Genomic DNA, 14006 nt, shown 5'->3' with positions numbered 1-14006 from the left:
TCTTGAAATAGTGCCATCAAACTAGAGTATAAGCGGTGGTTAGTTCACGAGATTCGAAAACTAAACGGAAAACGTTTACGAGAAAACACCGTCGTCTTGATGATAAAGGCCAGGAGTAGCAGAACTAACCAACGTAATATTTAAACGAACATTTTACAGAAAATAGCTGAATTTGGATCTATGCCAAGTATTCGTCCGCTTATTCGATCATTCGCATATGGATACTGGAGAACATAAATTGTTCGTTAAATCACAATATTTCTATTTAAAATTATCTTTCACTTATGTAAATATCTTGAAAATGATATAACAGTGGTATCTGATCTTACATAATATCGTATGAATCAAACGAAATTCATCATATATTACTAAAATAAAATTAAAATAATAACCTTATGGGGTGGTAGTCCAGGAGGTGCCCAAGCTAGACCTCTTTCTCTTGGATCAGAGAAACCAGGGAGACCATTCGATTCGTCTGCTTTGAGTCCCAATCGGGATCTAACAGATGCCCATTCCTCATGACACACATCATGATCCTCTCGAGGACACTTGCAACTCGTACAATTCTTTCTAAAAGAAACAAACGAAAATACGTCAAATAAGAACACGAAAATCGATCGTTTAATAGATAATATATAAATAGATATAAAATAATTTCTTTCAAGGAAAACAATCCGTGATACTTTTAGCATTACCCTTCTATTAATTACGACCTGCATAACTGATATATTACAAACAATAAACATTTACGTTTCCTGCTCTTTCATTAAGTCGAAAACTCGCGTAGCTTGTTGACGCGTTCTCGATGAAATTGCCAATCAAGTTTTATTACCATACACGTAGGCTATAGAAGCCTACAACTTTACTAACAATCGCTTAATCGTACCAGAAAAAAACAAATAAACTTTTTTTATTCCTTCGATCATTTTTTCAGATTCAAAAACCTTTGTTTTTGATTTTTCACTAAAACTAAGTTCAATTTGACATATAATATATAAATATATACAGGATGTCCCAGAATTAAGTAGAAAATATTCTAGAAGTGACTTTAGCACATCTAAACGATAAAAAAAATTCATATCATACATATGTCCTATTTGAATTAGTTTTCTGTATAATACTGTATTTGGCATATATATATATATACATTCATATTCTTAGAGAGCAACTGTATCGATCGCTTTTCATATATCTAATCAAGAACTCTTCATGCCCTTTAAAAATTGACGTGACTTTTTTCCCTACGACTTATACAACTCCTACGTATAAAAAGATGCATTTGTCGGGAACGTTTATCGCGTTTCTACCACACCCTTTTCCGGATATATCAGCACGAAGGCCATGCGAACGAGGTAAATTGCAAGGGGTTGCTTTCTTTCTTTTTATAATAGAAAGCTATTGTCGATGAGGATTTGAAAATGGAACACTTTACGAGATAATATAAAAAAGTCGATGGAAAGGTGGATGCAACATAGATATGTGAATGCGGAGAACCGTAGGGGAATAACTATATACCTACATATATCATATATCAAAGACGGTTTATAACGTGTCAAGTAAGCGGTAAGCGTTAAATTTAACCTGGTCTTCCTGGTTATTCGTGGATCACGAAGATCGAAAGAAATACGATCATTCCAAGACAGGAAGGGCTGCTTCTCTTGGAATCCTCCGACGCAGTGGCTTATTCCGGACGCGGGAAACTCTTTTCGTTCGATAAGGTCGTATATGACGTACGAACAAATTAACTTACGTTATTAGCGAACGTGATTTTTAACGAAATATCATCGGACGTTAAGAACAACAGCGATTACATCTATCTTTTTTTTTCTTTTCTTTTTTTTTTTTTTTTTTTTTTTTTTTTTTTTTAATTTCGACGAGAACGGACACAGATACGTGATCAATTGAAATTTTCTAAGTTTACGCGTAAGCGTAAGATCGTTGAGTAGTTACCTAACGATCAGCTCGAACAGCTCGAACTGATCGAAGACTTTACAGTAAAGATGTAGTACCCTGACGCAGGCAGACTTCATGCCAGGCCAAGGCGCCAGACTTAGATCCAAACCATCCTCTTCGGTATGACCCTCGCTGATGGCGAGACTTCGTTTCAATTCCGCTCCTGATATAGTCGGAAAACGATTTCTTCGATCCAACATAGGATTTCTCCTACACGATCCTGAGAGATCGAGAGAGCTTGGTATAGAAAAAGCTCCACGATCGATTTCAGCACCGGATAACGTCGTATATCTGTCACGACGATCGAGAGACACAGCTTTTCTATAAAAATCCTTTTCCGAAATCGAAGGACATCTCGCACGCATAGATTCTCGACTCATCGGTGGACTCATCGCTCTCATTTTCGGCTCCGGAATTTTCACCCTTAAAACGAGAGGTTTCGCGCCTGGCTCGGGCACGCACATCACCCTTACCTCCGTCATCGTGACCTCTTGTTGACCTCCGGGCCCTTTCGGGCTCATTTTCTCTCGTCTATTTAATTTTAACCTATCTCTTACGCATCATCCTTTGCGATTATCCACATTTAATTTATTTCTTATAATTTTCCTTCGATCGATCGACGAATCGAGAAAATTAATTTTTGACCATCCTCGAACATATTTTGATCTTGCTAATTTCCAAGATGGACGTCATTTAACGTCCAACGCAATCTTACGATTGACTTTCACATCAAACGAAATTGGATTGTACTACCTTGCTAAATTCAGTAAAGATATTTCTTTGATAAATCTTATTTTTAAGATAGGAACCATAGAAGAAGATAACAATAGTTAAACACACTACGATTTCGATCGTAAGTTTCTCCTCGAAATCCTTTAGAAACTGTTGTTTGATACGTACGATAATTGACGAATCTAATTGTCGGAAAAAAAACAATTCATATACTTGATTAATTAATTTTCTTCGAAATTTTTCCGATAAACATTTCACAAAATTGGATCTAATCAAGGATCAACATGATTTCAATCGCGATCGTCAATTCTTAATAAACCTTTTTACGAGCTCAAAGATTTCACGTATATAACGTAATTATTGGGCGCGTCCAATCGGCTAACACAAGGGTGCCACGGTGCTTCGTTAATAGACTAATCAAATAAAGACCGATCGCTGATTTTATCTGGAATGCGACGATTTCGTCTTAGGTGAATCATCTAGGTAAGGAAGCACGATTAGTCAGTCGTGGAATTGCACCAACCAGTGTGGTATTGCACCAATCAGTTGTGGTTAAGTATTCCTGCCAAAAGTTAATTCTAAGCTATGTTATTATTGACCACCCGCAAAATATTTTTTTCACTTAACTGTATACGCACAAAAAATAAGAATCGAACAGGAATCAATGCTGAAAAACAAACTGTGCTAAATGTTGTCACGAGATGAAAGACGCTATCTAATAGTTAATAATTAAATAAACATTTACTATATCTTATCTCGATAATAGCTACGAAATGAGACCAAAGAAGAAAAGAAAATAAAAGAAAAGAAAATAAAAGAAAAGAAAAAAAAAGCAAAGAATTATACGATCCGATTCGATCTCAAAATGTTTCTATATTAACTGGTAACATTCACGCAAATACACATCCACCCACATTCACACAGACACACACGTACATAGAAAAAAGAAATCTTAAAGAGATAGATTGGATAAACGATCTCACACCAAATCCTTCCTTTACAGTATCTTTTTTACAGCCAGTCGTTAGATAGATCGTTTATCGCGGAAAAGGATAAAGGCGCGAGATTTGAAAAGAGACCTGACGAAAAGGGGCGCGAAATTCAAAGGAAATTGCGCATGCGATTATGCGTGTTTTACGAGACACGGAAGAGTGCATCCACGGAAGGAGCGTACTTCAAACTGGCGCCATGAGCTTCGACGACGACGTAGATAGGTGTGTACCTATAGTTAATACCGGGTGGCACGAGAAGCAGCGCGCTTCTCCGCTACGTTTAGCGCAGGCGCGTTTCATCTCTCTATCCATCTCTTTCTCTCTTTCTTTCTCTCTCTCTCTCTCTCTCTATCTATCTATCTTTCTTTCTCTCATTCACTCTCTTTCTATCTCTCTCTCTCTCCCTCCCTCTTTCTCAATGTCTTGTGCGCGCGCGATGTCTTTACCGTCCTCTCGCCGAAAGCTTCTTCTTTTTCTTCTTCTTCTCGCATCTTCCTCCAACGCAAATGCAACGCAATATTGGAGGGAGAGAGCTCCAATTAGATACGCCACATAACGCTTGCGCTCGTGCCTGGATTAAGCTCTCCGAACGAATGAGAATCGTTTGTTTTGACGCGAGAAGACGAATCGGTAAACGACGACGACGATGACGACGACGATGACGACGACACTTATGTCCTACGGAAACTGCGAAATTGCATTTTCATTCGACGACATCCTAGATCTTTTCTTCTTCCTATTCTCTATCTCTATGTACGTATTCGTTCCATTTCCTTAAGATCAAGTTTTCATATATGGAAGTACAGTCTTCTTATTTGAGATAACATTTATGATTGGTAAATTTATCTTTTCCTTTTAATAATTTACGTCTTATCTTAATCGTAATTATCTAATATTTGTAAATGTCTATACCTTTCTATTTGAAATATTTTATGCTTTATCTTTCTTCATTTCTTAATAGATAATTACCATTTATAAACGTATTTAAAATGTTTTTTAATTAAATAAACGAGATAAAATATACGAGAGTGATGTCAAAAATTTGTCGAAATATTTCGAAAGTTATTCTTTTCCCTTTTTTCCTTCTTCTTTTTTTTGTTTTATTTTGTTTTCTGTTTTTTTTTTTCTTCTTTTTTTTTTCTTTTTAATTCGGTCTATTCCAAGAGAAAGCCGTAGTAGCATAATCGAGAAAAAAGATTGTCGAGTAAACGTCGAGCGTCGAATTGAGCCACGTGAGTTCGGTTAGTCGTACGTTTAGAAAATACGAAATAAGAAGATGATGCGATGTACATAAGCCGGGTAAACGCAAGGTGGACGCGAAATACATACTTTCGCTTTCTTATTTCCTTCGGTCACGGTCTCCAATGTGAATCAGCGCTATTTATATACTCTCTTTACTCCTTATGCATGGTACATGCTTGCTCGTACGCGCGTACGCGCGCGCACAATCGTAATACTAAACGTTACATTCTACATATCACGCGTTCTAGATAGTTGTTACACGCGTGTATACATATACGTGTGTGTGTGTGTACATATATATGAATATACGTATATATGTATATATATATGCCTGCGAATGCATTCGTAGAATCGGATAATCTAATTTGGCGCCATGTACGACTCGGCAAAGGCATTCCTCGCTGATTCGTTTATTTTTTTTCTCTCTATCTCTCTCTCTCTCTCTCTCTCTCTCTCTCTCACTCTTTTTCCTTTTTTACAAATTTATTTTTTTCAAGGAGAATCCAATAATTCTATACGCACGGAAACTGCGAAAATGATCTAATGAACCGCATTCGCTTGATTGAGAAACGCGAAAGGAAATCAACCGTTACGTCTGATGGCTATTCAACGGGAAATGATCATTAATCCTAAGATCGAGATGATTACCATGATTTTTTGAGATATCTTCTTCGTAAATGTATCAATTATATTAAATATGTCTCATTAAAACGAACCTTTTTATTTTCGAAATTAGAATATCGTTGATCTTCTATATATTCGAATATTTACATTTAATGAAAATAATAAAGAGGGGAGAAATTCTTTATAAAGTATAATTTTTATATAAAATTAAAAAATGTGAAATAATTAACAATATATATATATATATATATATATATATATATATATATATTATATATATATATATATATTATATATATATATATATAAAACATAAATATTAATAAAATATTTCAAGGATTATTTTTTCGTAAAATATAATCATTCTAATATATCTACATATATTAACGGTTATTCTAAAATGTTTACATCACTCATCTCCTAAAATGGTTATCCTTCGAAAAATTGCGATTACGTAAATGCTTACGTGTTAACTCGAATATCAAGATTATATATCCAACGTCTACGAAATATTATCAACATGAAAAATTCATGTAAAATCAATGTTTGAAGAATAAAACTAAATTATAGTAAAGAAAGAGAGAAAAAGAGAGAGTGAGAGAGAGGGAGAGAGAGAGAGAGAGAAAGAGAGAGCGAAAGAGATAGAAAGAGACAGATATATAAAATTCTATAAACTTATAAAAGAAAATATATCCTTACAAGATTGAAAGATTATCGTTGCAAGGTTCCTCGTAAAGGTAGGCAGGTTCCTCTTCGATCGGAGGTGCACCGATCGGAGATGCATTAGGAAGTATCAAAGATGCAGACCTTCGAGGACCCCGTCTCCGCATTGCAAAATTCCGTTCCCTCGAAGGAAATCTCGGGGTCTTCTTCTTCATCTCCGTCAACTCTTTCACTGATAATCGATCATCCCAAACCATTTTTATCTTCTTATTTTTCTTTCAGTTTGTTTATTATCGTCTCGGATACTCTCCTTCGAAAGAAAACACGTTCACGTTTTCCTTTCGACTATGCTTCAAAGCGCTCAGCGAATACTAAAAATGAACGTTCGAGGGAAGAAAAAAGAAAAAAAAAAAAGAAGAAAAAAAATATTTAACACTCCAAAAGATCAAGCTCGAAAGTGAAATATATATTGACGAGAGAACGGATAAGTATTATATGCTTCCCTCGATAATGATAACGAAACTAGCTACGAAAAGGAAACACGCTCGAGCTGCTCCGACCTTCGAGCAAGATAAAACTGAAAACGATCGTTGAATGTTCAAGACAACGCGGCCATTTCTTTGCTTTCGTATTACTGATTCCTTAAATTGAATTAACTTAATATAATAATTAGATTTACTTTATAGAGACTTTACCACGTACCGTCGATCCCAACGAACGACTTTCGCGAACTGTTACCATGAAACTCACGATGCACTTACGAACGTAAGACACGTTAGCGAGCTGCACGAAAGAAAGGACGACCTTCGTACCTTGGACTGTTCCTCGTTACACGATACAACGTTATTATTCTGAATAATACACCTTAACGTTCCGTTATCACACAATTACGTCTATCGCACAATCGGATGATCAATTCCGAGGAAAAGAAAAGAAAAAATCAAAGCACCAAAAAAAAACACGAGAATCTACTCTATATCTACTTTCTTTTTCTTTTTCCTGTTATTTTATTTTTCTTTTTTATCAACAAACATGATCGAAATGACGCAAATTGTCTTTGATCATACGATTAATGACTCGCCACGATCGAATTAATCGACTCCTCTTACTCATCGCAGATATATATCTGTTTACTTATCGACGATAATAAAAGTCTAATAAATATAAACAATTTTCAAATTTATTGAACTATCGGATTCGTTCGAAATAAAATAAATAATTTTTCTTATAAGTTCGTAAATTCATAAATTAAAACGGAGAAGTTCGATGAAAATGTTAACAATGTTACGAGATTAAATGTTCTTACGAATATAAAACGCATGTACGCGTCTAAACAGATATAAAGCCGCGTACGATATAACTTTCCGACAGATTATCTCAAAGAAAGCCTTGTCTTGCTCGGCATTGAATCGGACTTTGACCCTCTATTTCAATCGAAATAATTCGTAACAGTGAAAGTTATATATCTATATAAAATAGATCCCACGCGACGATTCACATTTCGAACACTTCACAATGATTTATATCTTTACATCTAAACATCGCTAAACGTCTCGATCATTCTACATTCACTTATTTTTCGATATACCTACTTTTCTCTTAATTTTTACATTAAAAGGCTTGACTCATTTTTTAACTTTTTTTTTAACCTTTATAAGTTTGTATTTATAAAGTTTAACTTTACAAATACAAATTGTTATATTTTCGTTTCTGAAGAGAAGCCACGTGCTGAATCTCTCGACGGAGAATCGTACGATCTAGACCGAATAACTGAACGTTTCTGAAAGAGTACAGCTTCGCTGAAAACTCCGTCGATAAGAGTTATCGGAAGTAACCTCGTTATCTTGAAACTCAGTGAGCTGTCACGATCGGACGGTCAGTTTGTATTGTGTTGTAAAAGGAACGTCCTAAAAAGCATACATATTATGTGTGTGTGTGTGTTTATATATATATATATTCAACAGTATATTGAATATATATATACAATATATATACTGTTATAGCACAAGTTATACCAATATATTACATATACTATTCGTTGAGTACAATCATTGCGTAGTCATCATATGTATTACGAAAGGCTGAAAGTCAGTCTCGAGATTTAATGTTTAATGCGTTTTCGTCAAAATACGAGCTATTATATTTGAAAGTGACGTAGTCAACATGGAATTTTAACTCGACGCGCTACTTACGTCCCTGACACAATCTTTTCCTTACGTTCGTATTTTTTTTGCTTTTCTTTTTATCTTTTTTTTTGTGTAACTCTGGCTTAAGCTTTATGGTTTCGAGAAATCGGACAGCCTAATCGGCTTTGGATCTTGGTGATCAAGGCGATCGAACGATGACACCGTTGAGCAGTTGACAAAGATCGATTATGGAAGCATTCTTTCAATCTTATGTATGTAGAACACAAATGTAACCACGAAGAAGAGAAGGTTGAATTCGCAACGGGTTTCCCGGACATGAGGAATCCTTAGTTGAGTTGAAACTACTAACCGAGTTATTGAGCTTAGCTACAAGATTATAACATCAAATTATTATCTCTATTGCTGATTTTATATATACAGATGTACCTACTACACTCGTTACATTTTATTTTCTCAAATTAAATTTATTTTGTATAAATTATTTATTGTTAATAAGATGTTAATAGAACAATTTTAGATAAACAACGATAAATTTTATACACGTACGAAAACTGTCAATAAATTTATCGTCATCCTATATAATTGAGAAAAATAAATAATGTTGTTTCAACGGCATGATGATTTTCTCTCTCTCTCTCTCTCTCTCTCTTTCTCTCTCTCTCTCTCTCTCTCTCTCTCTCTCTAGGACTTCACATAAATTTCTTTGATTTAACACGTGACACAACATATTCTCGCAAGTGAACACGAGACTTCGACTCACCGTGCAGCAAAGTAAGCAAGATCTTCTTCTTTACGTTCCTCGTTTTCGAAGACGTTGCTGCTCGAGTAGTTGGAATTTTTCCATTCGCCGCTGCCCATCTTGCCGTGGAAATTGAAGATTTCGCGTGCACGCAAACACGTGCTCGGCACGTGGTAACGCAAAAAACATTCACGCACGTACAAACGACGAATACACGCGGAGTCTAATACTCACAAGTTGTCAGGGACATGAAACTAAACTCGAAGAAAAAAAAAGAAACAAAAAAGAAAAAAAATAAAAACGTTATCTGATCGTTCTAAGGTTGCGTCCGATGATTCGTAAAACGTAGACTTCGAATCGCAAATATAATATTTAACTTGTCAATCGCAAAAAGTAAAAATTTATCGTAAAACACATTCACTAAAAATATTAAAAAAATAAAATAACAATAATAATAAAAATATTAATAATAATAATAATAATAATAATAATAATAATAATAATAATAATAATAATAGGTTCGAATAAATAAATAAAAAAAAGAAAAAAAAACAAAAAAAAAAAGAAATCGCCGAAAGGACGTTGTCGAAGCAACGAGTCCAACTTCTCTCCGTGCGAATGACTTTTATCGGCGGGCTATTTGTCCCGATAGCGCGAACGACCGGTCGATCATACTCTAAATTTAGCACACGCGCTTCGAACGAAACGATAGAAGAAGAGACGTCGAGCATGTAACCACGCAACGCGCAGGACGGACGTTTCTTTCTCTCTTTCTGTCTCTTTCTCTCTCTCTCTCTCTCTCTCTCTTTGTTTCTCTCTCTCCCTTTCTCTCTTTCTGATATCTCTGTCTCTCTCACTCTTTCTTTTCTTCCTTTCTTATTTTCTTTCTCCTTCACACGTCCGCTCACACACGCTCACACATCATACGTCCAGGAGGAAAAAAATCACTAGCGCACTGGAATATACTGAAGAAGAAGAAGTAGAAGAGTAGCAGCAACTTGAAATCATCGGATAGACGGCTCGAACTTTTCTGAGTAAGCTCGCTCACTGTGTCCATTCGTTCGCTTACTGTCTAAGAAGGCGCTGTCAATGTCAGCTGATCGAATCAACGCCAACCGAAACATCGGATTCTCAACGATTCTCTCAATTGACCATAACGATCTCATTTAATTTAATTTATATCTACACTTTTGTCCACTAAATTATATTTAATAATTTATTCTATAATATTTTATATTCGAATTTAACAGAGAATTCACATATGTTATCATAAGTGTTAAGACAGTTCGTTAGTGAAGAAGAATTCTTAGAATTCCATTGACAACACGCATTTCCTTTACCCACACACGACATTCTTGTGATTATATGAGCGAGAAAACACGAATTGTATGTTTCTTTTCGTTTCTTTTCTTTGGACAAAAATATAAATAATTACATATGTTTGTATATACGTACTTACAAAAAATGTAGTATCGTCGATACTAAAATAAATGATTCAGTACAAGATGGAGAACTACGACAGAAAATATCGAAAAATAAGATTCTTATAAATATATAAATATACCACAAAACAAAATATTTTGTAACAAGAAAGGATTTTGTAAAACTTCTTTTTTAATCCAATTCTCAGATTTAAAGATAAAGGAAAATAAAATAAAAAATGAAACATTTTCCGTGAGACATACACTGCCTTCGAATTAATAAGTTATTAATATAACAAAACAAAAAATAACAATCTTAATTATGCAATTTTTTTTAAATGCAATTTCTGTTTTTGTAACAGCCTTAATATCTCACAAAGCTCTACTGTTGTAGCATATACTGAACTATATGCGGCATCCGTCTCTCTCTCTCTCTCTCTCTCTCTCTCTCTCTCTCTCTCTTTCTCTCTTTTTCTCCCTTTCAATTGATCTTTAATGATCAACAATTATTTCGTAAGGATAAAAGGTATTCGAGAGTTATCTAGAGAAATATTCGTTACTCGAATAATTCGTTGTCACGGGCATCTCCTTAATTCAGAGACTTTCAAAATATGTCCCATTTTTTTCGCACGGAATGAATTTTCCCTCATCGTAAATAAATACTCGCGTGCGTACGCACGCACGCACTCACGAGATATGTGTCAGAGAAGCATTCGCGACGAATCAACAAGAAGAAATTGACCAGGAATCGTGCCAAACGCATACGAGTCGAGAAACTATCTTCAAAAATATCATTCACGAAATGTTAATGCTCTCTGATGAAATATAAAGAAATTCTCTTCTTCGAAGAAAGTATTTTCTTATCTAGAACGACGAACTACTATGACAAAAAGGAAAACAGTTACGATAAATAAATAAAATATCACGTTTTCCTTTTAACATTTAACATGAAATTTCTTTTTCTATTTGAAAAAGTAAAGGAACATCGAGTTTCTAAAAGTAGAGTAAGATATAAAAATATCATTTGGAATCCTTGAAAAGGTCTCTCAGGTTTCGATTTGTTTGCCAAATACCTTACGGCTTCTACGCTAAACGACTTAGTCCAAGCATGCCCACCCATGTGTTAATAGGGCAAGCACGATATTTACTAGAAATGTCACCGGCTACCCTTTCATTGTTAAACTCAAATTACAAACCCTTATGAGTTGTTTCGATCCATTGCGAGAATTATTCGTTTTAATGTGCCACGCCCATTATGTTCCAAAAAAAAGAACATCCGAATTCAATTAATATTTTATCTAAACTCTAAGACACGAATATTTATTTTTTGAATGGACGACCTTTTTTCATTCTTTTCTCTCTCTCTCTCTCTCTCTCTCTCTCTCTCTCACTCTCTTTTATCACAGTTACATCCTGCTCGACTTCTATTTTCATTAATGAATAAATTTTACAGGATCATAGTAGATTTTACAAGATTATAGTTGCAAATATAATAAAACAACGGTTCGCTGATAACAGCAGAACTTAATGATAGATAAAATGTAGCACATGAAGAATGAGTCTTTAAAGGTTGCAGATATCAGTCGTTAAACTTATTTTATCATGATCTTTATCTTTATTCTTGATATTCTCCATTTGATTTTTAATCGATTACTAAATATCATTTCTTGGAAATATTGTATATTCTTTTTCTTTTTTTTTTTTCAATATCGTCGGATCTCCACGATGAATCCTACGAATTCTATAAATCCTATATTAATATATTACAGTTTTCTTGGAAGGACAGGAAAGACTCTCGCGCCATAACACCTTCGTCGCAGCATGAAGTCTAAAGTATAAAGGTGATCTCACTCATAAATGCGTGGGTGAGAACGACGGTATCCGAGACTCACCGTATTTGAACACCTGCACAGCACAACGTTATATGTAGCGTAATAATGTCCACGAGCAATTATCGCACGACGACCGCCCTCGAGAGACAATGGAAAAGTTGCTTTGTTGTTCGTACTCATGAATATCAGAGAACATACATATGTACATACGTACATGCATGCATACAAACACATACATATACGTGTATATATAGTTAAAGTTCATATGGGTTTATGAACAAACCTATAAAGGATTTTACAAAAATAAAATTTCTACCTAATTCGATAAAAATATAATCTCGATCTCTTGACATTCACATTATTAACAAAATTATCATTGATCGTGTTTTTTGAAACTGACAGCAAAGTAAAAATTAATTTCTATGAACGATTTTCATTCATATAAATAAAGCAATGATTTCTTTATCTTTCAAAGATAATGGATTAGTAAATCGATTAAAATAGTAAATATTTTTACAATGATAACAAGAGAAATAGAGGGAGAGAGAGAGAGAGAGAGAGAGAGAGAGAGAGAGAGAGAAAGAAAGAAAGAGAGAGAGAGAGAGAGAGAGAGAAAGAGAGAGAAAGAAAAAAGAGAAAGAACAAAGTCTGGCCTTGCTGCATCGTCATAACCAACTTGTACATCGTCAAAGCAACACGTGCACGCGTGAGAAGAGTCGGCCGAGTAAAATGATTCACTATAACCGAAACTAGGTTGCTCTTCGAGAAAGACGAACAACATTTCAAAAATAGTTCCAGCTTGCCAGACGATCAACGGAAATGCGGAAACGTATTCTCAGAAGTTCAACCGAGAATGAAATCGATCTATTATAACAATTTGCTTTCGTTTCATAGAACAAAGTCAAACTAAGAGGCTTGGTTTTACACTCAACGAAGTAAAGTATGTTATCAAAAGGAATAATAGGTATAGTAAAGTATGCATCTATGGTTGGAACGGACATTGTAAAATCATTTACATACGTCTTACGTTATGGACGTACACTTATGGATGTTTCAATAAGACTTTGCAATCTGAATTTATACGATCAAACGATCCTTCTCTTTTCTATTCTCCTCAATAATTTTTCTCTTTCTTCTTCATTTTCTTCTTCTTCTTTCTCTTTTTCTTCTTTTTACGATTAGGTCCTTTAAAAAAAAAAAAAAGGAAAAAGAAAAGAAAAAAGGAAAAAAGAATGTTATTTACACGTAATCCTTAGCAATGTGTTTCTCGTTGGACCATAAACATTCGAAAGCTAAAGCATTTAACGTTTCGATACGATACTCGAAACATTTACACTGGAGTTTACGTCTCGCTTCGTATCTCAAGTAATCGGTGGATTCACTTTCACGTGCCGTGAAAGGAGCGAATCGATGATGCGAGTTTCCTTATCGATGCCCGCTATCAACAAGCATGAGAATGTATGTACCTACGTAACTTCTATCTTTTTTCTTCTCTTTCTTCTTTTTCTATTTCTTTTTTCTTTCTTTACCTTCTAAGATTATTTCTTTAACACAACAAATGTGTATATTCCCCAATCGTCCAATTAAATGTATAATATATAATTTCGTTGATTAAGAAATAACATGAAATATGTTATATGTATGGTGCTATATAGAAACGA

At 34.6% G+C, this 14006-nt stretch overlaps 1 protein-coding gene across 9 annotated transcripts in view; it reads right to left on the bottom strand.

The window, feature by feature from the left end:
* LOC124426899 (four and a half LIM domains protein 2) overlaps nucleotides 1-14006 on the bottom strand; it is a 52114-nt gene that overhangs the window by 20546 nt on the left and 17562 nt on the right. For 2 of the 9 annotated variants that reach the window (XM_046969117.1, XM_046969118.1), the window contains exon 3: nucleotides 393-570. In XM_046969117.1, coding sequence (XP_046825073.1) covers nucleotides 393-570 — 178 coding nt within the window. Of the gene's footprint in view, nucleotides 1-392; nucleotides 571-1950; nucleotides 2626-6242; nucleotides 6586-7799; nucleotides 8114-9113; nucleotides 9227-10728; nucleotides 12419-14006 lie in introns of those variants that run through there. The other 7 variants (XM_046969119.1, XM_046969116.1, XM_046969115.1 and 4 more) reach the window with 7 other exon arrangements.

The sequence above is a fragment of the Vespa crabro genome, chromosome 9 (genome assembly GCF_910589235.1).
Source record: "Vespa crabro chromosome 9, iyVesCrab1.2, whole genome shotgun sequence".
Lineage (NCBI taxonomy): Eukaryota > Metazoa > Arthropoda > Insecta > Hymenoptera > Vespidae > Vespa > Vespa crabro.
This window is presented reverse-complemented; position numbering and strand designations above follow the sequence as displayed.